General features: G+C 37.9%; 1 protein-coding gene across 1 annotated transcript in view; it reads left to right on the forward strand.

Moving 5' to 3' along the window:
* CDKL5 (cyclin-dependent kinase-like 5) overlaps positions 1-14,234 on the forward strand; it is an 84,776-nt gene extending 70,542 nt beyond the window's left edge. Inside the window, exons 15-17 of the mRNA XM_009325480.1 lie at positions 6,695-6,797; positions 12,420-12,539; positions 13,848-14,234. Coding sequence (XP_009323755.1) covers positions 6,695-6,797; positions 12,420-12,539; positions 13,848-14,234 — 610 coding nt within the window. The remainder of the gene's footprint in view (positions 1-6,694; positions 6,798-12,419; positions 12,540-13,847) is intronic.
* The last annotated feature ends 3,143 nt before the right edge of the window (positions 14,235-17,377 follow it).

Genomic DNA, 17,377 nt, shown 5'->3' on the forward strand with positions numbered 1-17,377 from the left:
TATATCATTCGGCAATATATTACCTTTTATTATGTGGTCACTGCAAAGAAACATGTAATGTTATTTTAACTCTGAACTGAAATAATAGCTTATGTTGTTAGAGCTGGTTGGGAATTTTTTGACTAAGTGTTTTTTTGCTTACAATGCCAAATTATCAAAACCAAAACTTTTCAGAGGAACAGACTGATATCCACTAACCTTTTATTGGGAAGATTCTTCAGCTCCAGGATGGAACTGTCAGTCAAAACCAGAGATACACTTAAAAAAACCAAATATTCTGGGGTCAGCATTATTTTTTGGAATGTGAGGAACTCAAGTGCAGGGCCTTTGTTCTTCGTTATTTAAACCAGAGGCTTGAACCAAGATCTTAGATCTAACAAGTGAATGCCCTGAACCAGAAGTTAGAGGTTATTCTGAAGCACATTCTCTGTTTTCTTCAATATATTCTCTTGAAGCTGTTTCATCTTGTTGAAATAGTGAAAGGACCACAGAGATGCTGAATATGGCCTAGCGAATAAAGCCCTTCATTAACTTTGAGACAGTTAGATTTAAGTCCTTGCTCCAATTAATGTACTCAAATATTTTCACAAAGTGGAACAGCTCCTTTGAGAGAAGAACCCACAGAAGAATAAGCATTTCTTCTTGTGAAATGGGAGGAATGGCAGTACCTGCAACACCAAGTTACTGCTATTTTGGCATGCATTTCTCTTTGCTTTTCCTCTCCCTATTTTCCTGAAATGTTTCCTGCCCAGCTCTACCTGTTAACTCTGTGCAAGTTGTCCTGGCAATGGTCTAATGTTGTTGCAAAATTGTTCTGTGCCATAAATGCAGCTTAATCAGATTCCTGAGTGATGTAGAGTCTATGTTCCTCTACTTAATTTTCTGTATAGAAGTTGTGTGAACGCTTATGAAAATGTTGAAAGCTCTAATGGAATGTGATTCTGCTTACATCAATTTTATGATGAAGTAAATATTTGATGTTTGACCTACGTAACTGGTACATGACAATTCATCTCAAATTATGAGTGACATGTATTCCACCTGGACTTGCCACTACTGTAAAATACTGCTTCTCTCATACTATTGCTCTGTGTTGCCTTTCTTCTGTCAAAGATTTTGTGAATGTTTGCTAGACTGAAATGTCACAGATGTTCCCTTGTCTTTGTGTGCATTTCTTCACTCTGTCCCCACTGTCCTGCCTCTTTAAAAATAAAGATGTTATAAACTCGACTTTTGTCATCAGGTTTTACTCTTCAATTACTAGATCGTTTCTGAGCTTTAGACAACTTGACTTGAAAAAAGGCAAATTTTTCATTCTTCTAGAAAATATTTTCTTTGCCGGAGTTTAATTTCCTGTAAGTGATCTTGAACTTGCTCAATTTTTCCTTTTTGATACAAGAGTAGATGTTTTATTCTCTTTCACTTGTACGAGCTTTGTCTTAAGCTGGACAAAATCAGTAGGTATAGGCAAGATGCTTAACCTTGTTCTGCCAGTATGCCAAAATGTTGGCCTAAGTTATCTTTACTGTTGTTATAGTTCTAAATATCTCCTTGGAATAAACTCCAACATGCAGTACTTTATCTCACATCATATTGGAAGTGTTTACATTGATTGCTTACAAGATATCTGGGAGCTTCTGGAAAGCTTTGTTGCTTAGACCTTCTATGTCCATTTAAATGTATTCATTCTATGACAAACAGCTTGTCATATCTTCTCTAGTATGTGTCATACCTTCCTGCAAAAAAAACAAAAAGAGGAAATATATAATATTATTATTTTTATATGTATATAATATATATAAACACATACAAACTGTCATTCAAGAAAAGAACAAAAAAAAGAACATCCTACTCTTAGGAGTATCAAAGACTTACAATTATCTATCTACCATTAATTTTCAAAACTCCAAAATAATACAGTATTTTGTAAACATGACATGACTGGCTATAATATCGCTGTAACAGTGTAGTCACACTTAATGTTCCTGAAACTAGAAGGTTACCAATACCTGAGCAAGCTAGTTTAAAGCTTGTTCAGCTGTGTCTGTAGTACAACTGTTGCTGCATTGTAAATACTTTCCAGTTCATATACAGAATTCTTGAATTTGTAAAAAATACCAGGAAATTACAAACTTGCAACTTGCAAGCTTAAAACTCGCCTGTGTGTGTTACCCTGGTTGAGGCTTTAGGAATCTGCTCTGCATAGCTTGAAGATGTTTACCTTCCTAATGGTATAGCTTTCCCTCTGATGCTTCCTGCACAAGACTCTTGCATATGCATTGTCATCCAATGTTTGCTTTATCCATCTGTTTGGCAACATCTGAGCCTCCCTACCAGTCTCTTCTAGTAACCAGTGCCTCTTCCCTGACCCTTCCCCACTCATCAGTGTTTTCCTTTTGTACTAAAAATTAGATGATGCGGTCTAATGTTACTGCAAGGAAGCTTTCCAGAATTTGCAGTCATCAATATTCTGTCCAAAAAATAAGCCTACTGAAGTATATGCTTTATAAGTTTATGAAACCAACCACTTCCAAATTTTTATGGTTACTAATGTTGAATGATACCGGCGGGGGGGTGGGGGTGTGTGTAAAACGTATGTGTGTACATATACATATATATGTATACTTTTTTAAGTGATGCCATAACTTCTTCAGGTGATCTAGTAGCTTTAGTGGCTTCTGGGTGGTATTCTGTATATAAGATAGTAGATCTGGGGTTTATTCCAGTTAATAAATCCTTCTTTTCCACGTGAAAAAAAAATCGCAGCTCCAAGCAAAGTTCAGATTTGACCTCTGATTTTTAAGCTTTCAATGCCAGGCTTTTAGACCAAGAAGTCTTACTATGGGCTTGTGTGATTGAGATTTTTACCTTAAGTAAACCATCTATTTGAGGTGCTTCACCAGTTTCTGATACTTTCTTGCCTTCGTTTATGGTAACTCTATAGCTGCCAAGGGTTTTAAGCAAAACCAAAAGCTAACTTGGAGAATTAGTGTTTGTTCATTTATCTTCCTAAGAAAACTTCAGACATTTCAGTAACTCCTCCATTAGACCGAAGTCCTTACTCGTGTAATTGTGAGCAGTTCAGTAAAGGGAGTAGCGTACTTGCAGTTAAAGAGGATTTCCAAGCCAGGCTGCCTGCTGAGATTAGGGTTGCTAAAGAATAACTGAAAGAAGCATGAGGAATTGCCTTCCAAAACGAGCTGCCTGCAATACGAATCTATCTATGGCAGCATGAATGCGGCATGCTTCATATTTATTCTTTTTAGTTAATATTTAAAGCACATCAGCTTCCTTGCCCCATGCATGTTTGCTGACACACCTCATTGTACCTGCATGAAGTTGGATACCTTTCCTGCCCAGGGGCAATAAATGCTAGTGATAATCACAGAATTTCTGTTTATACCTATGCCCTTTCCAAATGTCTCAGACCAGAATAACCGATGTGATCTATATGTCCTAAGCATGCAAAAAGCACACAAAGATAAAATAACAAAGAACAAGCACGTTTTGCCTTTTGTTTCTGCCTGAGGGTGATCCCTCTGAGTGGGGGCTCTTCTCTAGGGCTAGTCTTACTTGCTAGTAAAAGACACTGCGTAACAGATTCTGGTATAACTGTTTGCTTTCAAGAGCTGAAGCTTTATGCAGAATACCAAGATACTTGCAGTTACATCATAAGAGTTTAGTGTTGAGTGACTATAACATACAGATTTTTTTTCTGATAACCCTAATTTTTTCCTGTACTGTCCATTGTCTGAAAATCATCTTTTGGGATGCCTAAAATATCCCAGTGTTTCATCTCATCGATGAAAATGTTCTGCTCTATTTTTACTCAGTACAAAATCCTGGTGTTGAAGCTTCCTGCTATAATGCTATATATGTTCACTCTCTTCACATAATGAGCCTGTGTTTTGAAGCAGTTGCTTTTCAAGGTCAATGCTTTTTCAGACAACTGTACTGCAATATGAGTCATAGGAGTTAATGACATAAACCAGTCGGTGTAAAACCACTGGCTTTTGGGTAAGCAACAATTGAAAATGAGCAGAGGTCTCAGCCCCTTATTTTTCTCCTCTGTCTGGTCACTATAGTCATAAAGAGGAAATGATGGTGCAGAATTTCACTTTTCTCCTCTCTGCTCATCTGCTGTAGGGAGCAGTTTTCTTGTCCAGGTCCACTGGGCCAAAGAAAAGTATTTACACATGAGTGAATCTCTGTCTAAAAGTCTGGCAAAAATTGTCCCAAGCTTTATTCTGAAGATTAAGTTCACCTTTAAAAACACAGCGTCTCCATTTTGGAATAGACTTCGGAACAAAAAAAACCATAGCCAGACATTGAAAAATTTTCAAGGACAGTGTAGAGTAAGCACATGGGGACTTCCTTCTGATCTGACACTGGTTCCTCAGCAGGCAACATAGCCACTGGGTTGGTAATTTGTACTGGGGCTGTGGTTTGGGGTATGTTTGCGGATGTGGATGCACAGTAGCTCCTTTGGGGAAAGGCTCGGAAGATTCTCAGCCCCATTCACGCTTTCAGAGTACAAGCAAGATACTTGGGGTGCATGCTTTCCTCCAACTCTTCTAACACATTAAGTAAAAATCATTTAGTAAATAATTTGGTAGGTGTTTTGTCTGCGTTAAGTCAGTCTCATGAGTTCACCGAATCTGTAAAGCTGTCAGTAGTCTTTACTCTCTGGCTTTCTCCTTGGTGCTTTAAGTGACTAATACAAGACTGCCTTATTGCTGGTACGCAGTGGTACCAAATACAGGGACGTGACCAAAACAGGAATCCTTAGCAATCCAGTATATTTAAAATATGTGTTATAAATCTAATAATTATATTAAACCAGAGATTTTTCCTGTAGCATGGTAATTTTCACATTAAATCTGTGGTGTTGTGCACCTGAATGTGTTTCATGGATCTGGATGTAAGTTCCAAAAATCTAAATTAGGAAAACTTCCACCATCCTCTCTGCCTATAAATCTTTCTTCTAAGCCCATTCTCTTACTCAACAATTGCACTTTATTACAGCATTTAAGCACTGCATGCATTTCTATTTAGAACCAGGTAGCATTTCAAGCTTGAGGTGGTTTTGTGTAGAAATTGAGGAATTGGTGAAACCACTTATCAGAGTGAAGATACTCATCAATAAGGAGGATGACTCCAGTGATTCCTACCCCAATTATGTGTTTCACATTTGCTTGGAAAAAAATGTCAGCTTGGCATGTAGTAGCAGCTGAATCACCAGCTGATAGCATAGCATTTAAAGCCAGAATTAGAAGCCAAAGATAACTATAGCAGACAGCTAAGTGTTGCTACATTACAGTTACTCCAAGAAAAGCGGCTCCTGTTTGTCATCCAGAGCCCTTAGAACTGTGGCTTTCCTTTAGGTTTTTCATCAAGGCAATGGAATAATTTCTTTTTTGTTTTTGTACAACTTAAGACTGAAAAAGGACTGTTAAATCGCCCAATACGATTTTCTGTATGTTAGTTGCCATTAAATGTCATCCGTTCTCTGGGGTCCAGGCCCAGTAGCATACCTCACTAATGTGTATCTCCCAGAAGAGTATGCAGTCCCAATTTGAAATGTCAAAGATGGGAAATCCATTTCTTCACTGAGGAGTTTGTTCTGGCGGTTAATGATTCTCATTGTTAAAATCAGTGCCTTATTTCTAATATGACTTCTCTGGGTTCATCGTCCACCTACTTGTTCTTGTTATGTCTTTGCCCTTTACTTTAAAGACCCTTCTAATATGCTGTGATTTCTTCCTGGATAAGTACTCGTGCGCCACAATTGAGGAAACTAAATGTTGGGGCTGGTTTGGCTGTGTTTTCTGACATACTAAAGAGATTTAAATCTCTGAGTCTTTTGATGTAGGCCATTCTTTCTATCTCTGAAATTATTTCTGTGACACTTTCCTGCACCATTTCCAATTTTCAAATTATTTTAAAGGGCACTAGGACTGCATTCGGTACTTTACATACATAGTTTACTGTGTATACTTAAAGTAACATGCTATTTATCAGCTGTAGTTAATTCAGCTGTGTAGACAAGTTAAAAGGTGGAAATTTAATCTTCAGGCAAGTCACCTGTTCCACTTTCGGGTCATCTTCTTTTGCCAGCACTGTCTCACCCACGCATAACAAACTAACTGAAGTTTTTAAGTTGAAATGGACAACAGTAGATCCCCAGCTTCCCCGGTGATAAATTTGGAACCGTGTCAGCAAAGGTCAGGAAGTTCGATTGAAATTGGTTCTCTCTGGTGAACTTTGCAACTCCTGGCTCTCCAGCAAGCAATGGATAAACTGGACCTGTGCTTTTATACATCATCACCATTTGTATGTTCTCTCAGATATGATTTTCATTTTTCGAAAAGACCTCGTGTGTGATATTTTGGTTTGAATATTAAATTCTGGCTTAAAAAAAAAAAAGACATGCATGCTTTCCTTTTCCCTAAATAACTATTCACTGGTTTGAGCTAAACATTTTACCCTAACACTGTGTTCCTCCTATCCCATTTAATAAGACTATTTATCTGGTATCTGTGTAGTAACCCTTGAACCAACGAATGCTAAAACATTAAGAATCTTTTTGCTTTAATCAATAATTTGCATTCTTTGGCATAAGATCTCATTATTGCACAGAATTTACATAATATCAAAATAAAATCTGTCTTACAATACCTTATTTCATGTTTAGGAAAAGTCCTGAAAACCTTAACAGTCACTCAGATCAGCTCAAGGAGAAGGAAAAGCAAGGTTTTTTCAGGGCAATAAAAAAGAAAAAGAAGAAATCTCAAACCGTAAGTATACAGTATTTCTGAAAGAAAATATGTTTATCAGTTTTGAATTATACCATTTTAATATGCTAGATTAGTACAGTACCTTTGTATTATTTGTGATCATGCCCACAGGTTTCTACTTGTTCTTTTACGTTCTCTCTTTGCCATATGAAAGTCAAATTCTTTCTCTGTTCAGGGTTTATTTACCTGCCTTTTCAAATATTTCTTCACCTACTAGTCCTGTGCATCTTTGTTTTCATTCAGACCCTTTGAGAGCCAGTTTTGATGCAAGTTTTAAGCTGATGTTGCACCAAATTCTTTTGCAGGATATGGTGATACCGTTCCAAGAATAGCAAATGCATTATTGTGTGTCCTCAGCGCTTGAATAATTTCAGACACCCATTAGGAGGAGATCAGAATGTTATAAATGAGAATTCTTTCCAGTCTTTTTCATGGCAGTGTCTTGATAACAGCCTCTGTCATCTTGCTGCATCCCGTGGCTGGAATAAGGATGATGTGTCTTAACCATTCTTAACGTTTTATGTTTTGTTGGGGGAAGGGACTGTGGCTTTTGTTATTTTGGTATAAGCCTTTGGTGTCTTTTATAGATTTTTATATTTTCATCTAGTTTTTGGGAGGGAGAAAGAACTTTCTTTTATCAGAGAGCAGTGGTATATTAACATTTCACAAAGTTTTATAATGAAAATCTACCTAAGAACTGAAGTAACTTAAACATCATCTCATCTCATTCTCGGATGACAGTTCTGGAAACAGTAAAATATTTAAAATTTCATTTACATAAAGTTTGTTTTACCACATTTTAAAGCTGCAGGTACTTTATCTTGAATTATGGCTAGTACAAGTGTGGCCTTGCAATTCTCAAACAGGCCACCAGAAGCAGAACTTCTGAACATTTCGTATTTTTTTATTAGTACGGTAGTATGTTACTAAATCTTATGTGCAAAATAGTTTCATAAATAAACGTTTGTCCTTTTCTGTTACCTGTTCTTTTCTATGTGCTTCATTCTTACACTTCATTTTTGTAATGAGATCTGGGTAGTAAAACTAAGAATTCTACCCAACTTTTTTTTTTTAATGATGGGCTTTTCACTAAAATGTGACTTTATTGTTAACCTGTTAGTAACAGTAGTTCCTTATTTGATATTGGTATTGTCAGATGCTCTCAGTGTACAAATAAGAGGATAAATTTCAGACTTGATCTGGAATCTGAAAATCAAACTGCGTTTTATCTAGCAGAGGCATATCTCTGACAGTAATGTATGCCCTGCTTTTCAGAGGAGCTTACTTTAATTCCCCACATTGTGGGTTTTGTTTTGTTTAAGAACTCGATGCCATTCAAAAATCAAGCTGCAATGTTTCTATAAGTGTAACTGCAGTTATAGTTTTGAAGGTTCTCAGAATGCAGTAAATCACACTCGCTCCTTACAGTTAAATTGGCTTCAGAAGTTAATGGTACCACAGGGCGAAGGGGAGTAATTAAATTAAAATATCTACTGTCATAGAGGGTGGTGACATGACTCTGGGTGTTGATGGAGGGCTGATCTGTTGAAAATTGGAGGAGAGGCGTGATTATAAGGCGTTGGGTTTCTTTGGTTTGGTTTGTTGGGGTTTTTTAACTGTATGGAACGTGTGTGTGTGTGTTAACTAGCACTCAGAAAAGCACCTTGCCTTCCTGCTGGGCAGGTTTTAGAGCAGTGGCATCTACCTCTCCTTCTCCTGATACCTGTACCCAGTTCAAGTATGATTATTTGCATTACTCAACTGAACAAAATGTCTAGATTATAACTCTGGGATTATTTGATATCAAAACGTCCGTGAAAGGATAGCACACCTAAGGCCATTGATTCCAGTGATGCATTTTCCACAAAAAAAAAAAGGTGTTAAATTTGGAGTTCTAGTCTACTCTGATTCCAGCCATTCAGACGTGATAGCAAGGAACGCTTTAAAAGCCCAGCTGATAAACGGTGTATCAACTACTTCCAGATTAAACTGTGTAAAGGAAATATAGACCAGGTTGTGCTGCATCTTAAAATCCAGCACTTTCCAAAACATCTAAATCATAAGTACCTTGATCTGTAGCTACCGAAAACATCACTTATTACAAGACAGGACAGAGTTACACATAATCCTTACTCCTGTTTCTTCTCACTCTTAAGAAGAAGGATAGAGGGGGAGGCGGGGAGAGAGAGGTTTTGCATAAGGGAAAATTATGTTGGCTAGTTAGAGCTAGTATCTCACAGGAAGATAAATAAATTAGTGAAATAAGATAGTGAAAAAACCCTTGCATCTTCAGCTAGAAACTTGCTGACATCAACTTGATTTTGGGACCCAGCCAGAGACTGAAAAACCTCTTCTCATTTCTACTTAGAGCTGTTTAACAGGACAGTATCTAGGGACAGACTGTACCCACCGATATGTGTGCAAGTGTCTGATTCAGACACTGTTCTTTGTTCTTTTTCATCTGTTAGTTGAGGACATCTACCTAACAAACATTGGGATGTTCATTAGGATCTTCCAGCACAAACAAAAATTATTACCTTCAGTTCAGCACCGAGTTTGACTTCAGTAGTAAAAGCGGTTAACAGCACTGTAATATTAGCTCTTCAACTACATGAATAATGTTTTCTATGAATTCATATTAAGAATCTAACATACAGCTTGTGACTACGCAAGTATTTTTCTGAGGCTTATAATTCTTATAGAGTCCTAGAAGTACGTAATTCCACTTATTTACTCTGACACAAACTTTCTGCAGCAAATAACAAACTAGACCAGAGAACTGTCACACTGCTGAGAAGCATGTCATAGAATTAGAGTTTAAGAGAGTGATAATACTGCATCCACTAGCTACTATTTACCTGATACCCTTTGGCAAGTCTCATTTTGCTGGCGATTGTCATAAGAGTCATAAAAGGTATCTGAAATTGGATTGAAGAGATCTTCTGAATAATGTCATTCTCATAATCTCTGGTAGCCCAGAACTGATCCCAATTCCTGACACTTCCTCCTGCAGAGCTGTTCCCATTAATCATTCTCCCTAGAGTTCTCCAGGTGCCGTTCCTCGTGGGATAATAATCGCTACTGCCTGCTACGGGAGTTCTTTGCAATATTGGTTTTGCAGAGCTGTTCCTACCCATTCTCCTTTTCACCGTTTGGAGTCTTTTAGTAAGGTAGTAAAAGGTTTTGAGGATTGCTAGAGTCACAGTTTTTTCTGTCATCTGCCACCAAACAATTTGATATCCACGAGGGTTGTGCACAATGTCAATAGGCACTATCTTCAGAGGAGCCCGAGTTTTGCAGATTTTGGCACATATTGCAAGCTATGGGTCTGAAGAAATTACCTGCTTTGGAAAAAGCAGTTGCAGGTGAGCGTTTCTCCTGGTGATGCTTTGATTCCTTTTCAATTTACTGAACTTCAAACAGGAAATTCTCCTGACCATAAAGTTCCTAAATAAGTGATGCTAATTAGTGACTCTGTCTTTCATCTGCATGGAATCGAGAAGCTGAGAAAGCTGTTTGAAAACCCTCGCACCCTACTACCAAATGGTAGTGCACCCATTTTCTCTGTAGTCATATAATCATTATATTGTATTATAAAGTTTTCTTTCGGTAGGCAGAATAATGCTAGACACAGCATATGTGTTCTGTGCTTGTTCATACCTGAGCAGGGGAGAAATAGTCCCATTCATAATTTTAATATTTGATAGTTCTGTTTGTTGTTTGTGCATCCATTGGTCCGCTCTTTGGTTGTATTACAGAAATTAAAATAAAACAGCCAGTGCCCTTGCAGTTATACATGAAGTTGTTGAAGGCATATTTTTGTTAGAACTGAAATAATTCATCTTGGACCCTAGCTCTTTTTATAAGTTAAAAATAGAATACTTTTATTTCTTCCAGAGGTAGCTATCAACTGCTCATTCTGAAACCGGTTGCTATTATTGTTAGTGTATCTTTGATATTTTATTTGTATAAAAATAAGAAATGTCATACCGCTTTAGGTCATTCTCATAAGTAACAAATGATTGCCAGAATTACAGGATTTGATCCAAAACTCAGTAAAGTCAACAAGACCTACCAGTTGTTTCCAAAAGGCTTTGAAACACACTGCATTCCTAATGACACAGATATAAGAATAGGTGTACTGATCTCTTTTTACATGCTTTATATGCATTGAGTTCCCTGAATTTGTTCCATATGCTTTTTTCATTCAATCACTATTGTATTTTCCCAAAGCAAATTATAGGATTGATACCATATATTGTCGGAATTTAAAAAAAAGAAAAAGAATTAATACAGTAAGGACAGATCTCTTGAATTGAAATACTATGCATTTAGTTTTTGTATCTTATATTGCAGACAGACTCAACCAACGGGGAGAATCCAAGCATCAAGAAATCCCTCTTTCCTCTTTTTAATTCAAAGAATAATTTAAAGCATAGTTCTTCTTTGAAAAAGCTTCCTGTAGTCACTCTACCCATGGTATTAATTTTTAAGTACAGTAGCACTGTAAAATGCTCCAGTAAACTTGTTTTACTGACTACAGCAGCATGTGTTTTATATTCATGGGATCACTTTCTCTTCATGCCAGTTAAGTATCTTGGGCCAGTTCGATAAATTTAAGTAAAATTGGCAGCTCTGTTGAAATAGATTGTGCCTAAAAAAATTTTTTTTAGTATTTGATATACTGAAAAAGTAACATACACAGTTCCAGACAGAATGAGCCCTGGGACTAAGACTAAAGGAGGAACATAGTTGTAAAAACACGTGTGTTTAAAATCAAACTGTCTCATTCTGTTTCAATCAGGAAAAAAATTAACCTGGTTTGTTTTTTAGCTAATTGCAAATACTTTTTTTTATGCAAACTTCTCCTTTATATATAAATTTAATTAATCAAATATTAACAACAGATTATCTGAAAACTAAATTTTAGCTCATGCCTCTGCTGTATTTTTGTTCGTCCTGATTGTTCATGATAAAAGACAGCTTGCATTAAAAATAGGTTAAATTTTAACTGTCCTTTTTTTGCTTAGAATTCTTGAAATGAGATAAAAGTCTACATATAAGTTTTAAATTATCCTTCTGCCATAAATTTTGTTGGATTTTCAGCTTGTTTTGGGGGAGGGGGGAAGGTTGGGGAGTTTCTTAATTTTTGCTTTAGTTTGCGATATTTGTGGAGGAGGAGAAGGATGGGGAAAGGAAAAGCTCTTGGTTTTGTGGTGGCAAAATCAGCCAGACATCAGTGTAGAGAGATTTTGGTCTGCTTCACTCAGGAACAAATTTATAGAACTGATCCATGGTCTTAACTGCAGTATGGAATGCTTTTTAAATGAAGATGAGGCTCAACAATTTTTTTATTTTTTTATTTTTTGAAGCCTCGTTTAACTGCGCTCTCTTACGGCAAATAACACTAACAGCATGCGAATGCTTTAAGGGCTAAGGGTATAGCAAATCTGCATGATATCCACAGCTACTTGCTCTTACTATGGGGACAAATATTGAAAGGTCATTGCAATTCTGCTGCAGTAATGGGCTTCACTTTCGTTCTGTAATTAACTGGGGGTAAAGATTTACAGCTGTTCTTAAGAATGTATTAGGAAACCAGTATTTCATATTTTGTTGCAGATGCCTAGCAGTGATGGTCAGGATCTCTTGGCATTACAGAAAGCCATTCATTCTTCTAATCACCAGAGCAGCAGGCAGAAGGATTGGCATCCTGAGAAGATGACAGAAATCCAGCCTCATGTAAGTGGCATTATCAATTTCCTGTATTTTAACATCACTGAGGTATCTTGACAGCTTTTTCTCTCATGAACAGCAAAACTGCATTTGACATTATTTCCCAACCTCCCCATTCCCCGCCCATTGAATGTGAAAAAATCATGTGCCTGCAGTCCTGCATAATTCTTTGAAAACCTAGATGTGAATGACAAAGAAAAGAAGAGAGACTAAATGTCCCCGTGTCAGTCTTTGAGCCTTTCAAAATATTGGTTATGTTTTTGTATTAGAGGCAAGCAACGTTTCAGTGCACATCTATGGTAGCTATGCAGCGCTGTAGAAAAGTCCTCAAGTTAGCTCTGCAAGGAATGGTGCATCCTGAGGGCACACTGCTACTTGACAGAGTTTGGTACTTGATGGGGTCACCAGAGCATCGTGACCACGTTATGGTGTGGCTGTGCCTCAGCTGGCACAGACTGCGGTTTAAGCAGGCTACATTATTGGAGCACAGCACTGGACTAATGCAAGTTTATTTTCTCCAGTTCTAAAACCAGCTTGGGGGGCAGGGTTTGGGGGGAGCTTTAGCGCCATGCTCTGTTGCCATTACAACATTGAAAACTGAAGAAAAGGGTTCCTTGCAGCTGCAGTGTTTGAAGAAGCAAGTTGCTCTGTGAGCTGTGGAATTTAATGAGGCTGTTTTCATACCACTTTGTGTACTCAGACTTCCCCAAGCTCTTGCTAGCCATTTCAATAACCCCATGTCTCCATTTTCCTTCAACCTGCTCACCAGTTAAAGAAGCTGTGAGGGACTAGAGCAGCTTATCACCCAGCTGCCGGCAAACAAAATATCTAACTGCTGAGTTCTGCCAGCCCTTATTTCAGTGCAGATGATTACTCAAGACTCTCTCTAACCCCTAATTGATGTTCACAAAATTTTTGGGAACTTTGTATTTCTATATCTGTGCCTCATAAAATGTGGCTGAGGTTCTAAAGCTAATAGCAGGAGTAGTGACAGATGGACAGCTAATGCGATTGTCTACGCCTCCATTTTCATAGGAAACAAGGATAAAATAATTGATGGGAATGATTTTTTTTTTCCCTGATGTAGAAAAGATTCCATCTTTTCAGGTAGCTAATAGATGGAATCGTAATGAGAAGACATTTTCTCAGGTGTGTAATCATAGCTTGGAATGAAACATTCCAAATGAATGCAGATTAAAAGTGAAGAAGTCCTGTGAAGTTCAAGATGTTCAGTTTAGGGTATGACAGTTTTGTTACAGGAAGTCTGACAAGATGGAGAGCGGAAGGTCAAGTGCTTTTCCCTGTGTCTTTCAGAGCCAGCCATTAAAATCTCTCCGAAAGCTCTTACACCTCTCCTCTTCAAATCATCCTGTCCCTGCTGAGCCTCGCTTCCAGCCCTTACCAAGTCAGCCAGCCAAAGCTTCTTTTTCTGAAGTGCGAATTCACCCCATGAGTCAAAGCTCCGGCAGCGGCAGCAGCAACGTGCGGCAAGAGCCTCAGCCGAAAAGCAGGCCAACGCTGCAGATACCAAGCCAGCTGGAACCTACTTGGCACGTCTCCCCGGTGAACAGGAGCGCGAGTGACGGGCCTCCCTACTCTGATCAGCTGCCTTCCAAGAGCGGACAGAACGGGCACACGTATAACCGAACAAACCGATCGCGAATGCCAAATCTGAATGATTTAAAAGAGACAGCCTTGTAATTGCACTCCAGAAAATAGGCCAGTTCAGGTGGAGATCAGCGTAGGGGAGAGGTGGTGATTCTGGTGATGGTAAGACTGCATTTTCAGCTTTATAAAGGTGTGCAATATGTACATGTGGGGCTATGCTGTTTGGCACCACAGTGAGAGTCAGGGATTATACAGTAAACCAAGTTGAATTATGAATTACCAGTCATCAGAAATGTCGCTGGATGCCAGACAGAGTGTGCTGGTCAGGGAGAAAAATGCATTGCCGTTTTCTCTCATTTACATTCCAGCTTAGTGCACATCTCTGTCTGAAAGCTGGGAGACTTCTGGTATAGCATTGGCACTTAAAAGGGTGAAAACATTCATGTCTAGACCTATGCCCTTACTACATTTTTTGCTGCCTAGTTAAAACAGTGGGGTTTATGTGATAAAAGTGTATCCCGGTTAAGGGTTGAACGTTAAATTGTATGTCTTAAATTTGTTTTTTAAACTTCCATATTTGATAGGATTTGTAATATTTATTTATGATGACCTAATATCGTACTGTTATAATCATATCTTTTATGTTCTAATGTAAAGTTATTTTGAGCTGTTTGAAACATTGTGAAGCAGTGCAACAGCTACAGTAGTTTCTATAAAAAACTAACAGTTACATTTATATATTGCATCAGGAGTATTTTATTCTATATATAAATATATATATAAATGGAAAATAACTGTCTGTTTTTTAAATATACTCATTTAAAAGAAAAGTATTGTTATGACACTATCTGCCATATTTTTATACATTTGTGATATAAAGTGCAGTATTATACTTCTAATAAAAGGAAGTCGAACGTGGATATAAACATGACTGTAACAGTATGAATCTTGCTCAGCTATGAGAGCCCGGTATTAGAGGCATTATTGGTAACAAACAAAAGACAACATTCAATTCCAAGCTTTGTTATGGGCTATTTTGTTGGAAGTATTGGCTAAATGCAAGAGACTGCAGAACTGTACAGTAATCTAAATGTGGTATGTTCTCCCCTGTGTCCTTAGCTTTCTGAGTAATAGTAATGGGATTTCTGCATCTGCATCAAGAGCACAGAGCCCCAGTACCAAATTTTTGGTTCCTCTAAAGAGATAAAGTGCCCCATGACTACAAGGTAAAGCAGGTGCTCTTCCACTTAATAGCGGGGGTGAAAACCAAAGAAACATAGCATGAATTGCAAATGAAATGCCACTTTGACACTTACACATAGCATGGCACCGCAGATCATGGTACAAGCTTTTATGCATATGTGTATTTTACATCTCGTTTAGCAATCTATTAACTAATAAGATAAACACTGTATTTAAATTTAAACTACTCTTGCACTTTTTATGATATTTCAGGATGTATTTAAGGCTACAAATCTGATGTTTGGATATTGAGGGAGAAGGTTGCCATGCAGCTTAATTTCTCCTTAGGTCTTACTAGCCGAACATTCCCGTACACAGTTCAGTTACCGGTCTCAGCAAAATACTAGATCTTGGGTTCCAGTCTCCTGTACAATGTTGTTAAAACTGCCTTTACGTTGGTGAATGTTGAGCGTAGCAAATACACAGCCTGATTCCTCTGTTGCTCCCGGTAAACTAAACCAGAGGTGAGCCAGCAGGAGTCAAAAGAGTTATGCCAGTCTAAACTTTGTGCAATAAGAGGAGAGTCAGGCCTGTAGTGTCAGAACAATACAATCTTTCCTTTTAAACGCATCAGTTCAACTCCCTCATTACTCTGCAGCATAGTTCATTTTCTAGATGCTGTCCTCGTAAGACACTTGCACTTGCAAATACGTTGTCTTTTCCAAAAAGAGATTAACCTGAATGTAAATTTGATGATTTAGCCATAGATGTAGTTAACAGAAGCAGCCAGGCAGTAAGAGCTGAACTTCCTACTTGGGTAACAATGCAAACTGGACATGCTGTTCAGTACCTCTCGAGTCATACCAAAGTTCTAACAACAGCAAATTTGGCACCACTGCTCTCAAAATCCTTGTCAGAAAGTACATTACGGAAGGATGTTGCATCAGGTTTGTCCAGGGCTCAAAGTCGGTCTAGTAAATTTGAAAAATTATAAAATAAGAATTCCTTCTTTGTCAATTGCCTGCAAGAAATGTGCATGTGATTTTCTATAGATATATATGATCTATGATATCTAGATATATATGATATATACTGTGTTACTATATCATATATATGGCATATATAAAAACAGTAGCCAGGAAAGGGCATTCAGTTTTTGATAAGTTCAGTGGGCATCCAGGAAAGACATTGTGATATTTACTAGTCATCACTACCGGAGTTTAGCAGCATATTTTAGCAATCTCTTTTGGATTCACCGGTTGGTCACAACTAGGTTAGTCCTGTTCTCTGCTTTGAAAGGGGCTGATGCCGCTGAAATCCCTCACAAAAGCAGTGTCCGTGCGTGGGGCTCTAAGCAGTGCTATTTGAATGTCTCCGAGGGAGCGTTCAGACTAGACTCTTCTGTACTTTGTGGATACGTATCCTTTTGCCTCTGCAAGACTTTTAGCTTGCTGGTAAGAGCTTCATGCTGGGGATGATGATACTGGGCTGTATGTGGCTGTTCTGATTTCTAGCAAGCAAAAATATTTCCAAAGGATTTTTTTTTTCCTCAGTACCCGTTAAGTTAAATCGGAGTAATCTCTGACTGTACATATAGCTGTTTAAAGTAGTTAGCAAAGCTTGAGGGTGACGCAAGGAATGTTCAAGTATTTGGTGGCCCATATTTACAGAAAGTTCTTTCTACTTCATACTGCATTTTCTTCTCACATTCAACAAACCGTAGTAGATTTCAGTTGAATACTAAATTGTGTTGAATGTATGTAGTATTTTCTTCCTTCTGTTGGAAAGAACTTCCAGCAGCTTGGCCAGCTGGTGCTGGGATAAATTGTGTATTTTTAAGCTGGTATAACTTCCCAATATTTAGAATATTGCTAATGTAATTTTGCCGAGGCTTCCGAAGGAGTCATCTTATAATGACTGAGATTTGCTGGCTCAATAAAGGGGAAGAGAATTACAGAGCAAATGATTTTGTAAGTGTGAGCTTTCCTCTTCACTGGTCTGTGAGTCTTGTGCTACATGTTCTATAGATTTACTTAGTGTAAAGTATCGTAGTT

Source organism: Pygoscelis adeliae, unplaced genomic scaffold (assembly GCF_000699105.1).
Source record: "Pygoscelis adeliae isolate BGI_AS28 unplaced genomic scaffold, ASM69910v1 Scaffold386, whole genome shotgun sequence".
NCBI lineage: Eukaryota > Metazoa > Chordata > Aves > Sphenisciformes > Spheniscidae > Pygoscelis > Pygoscelis adeliae.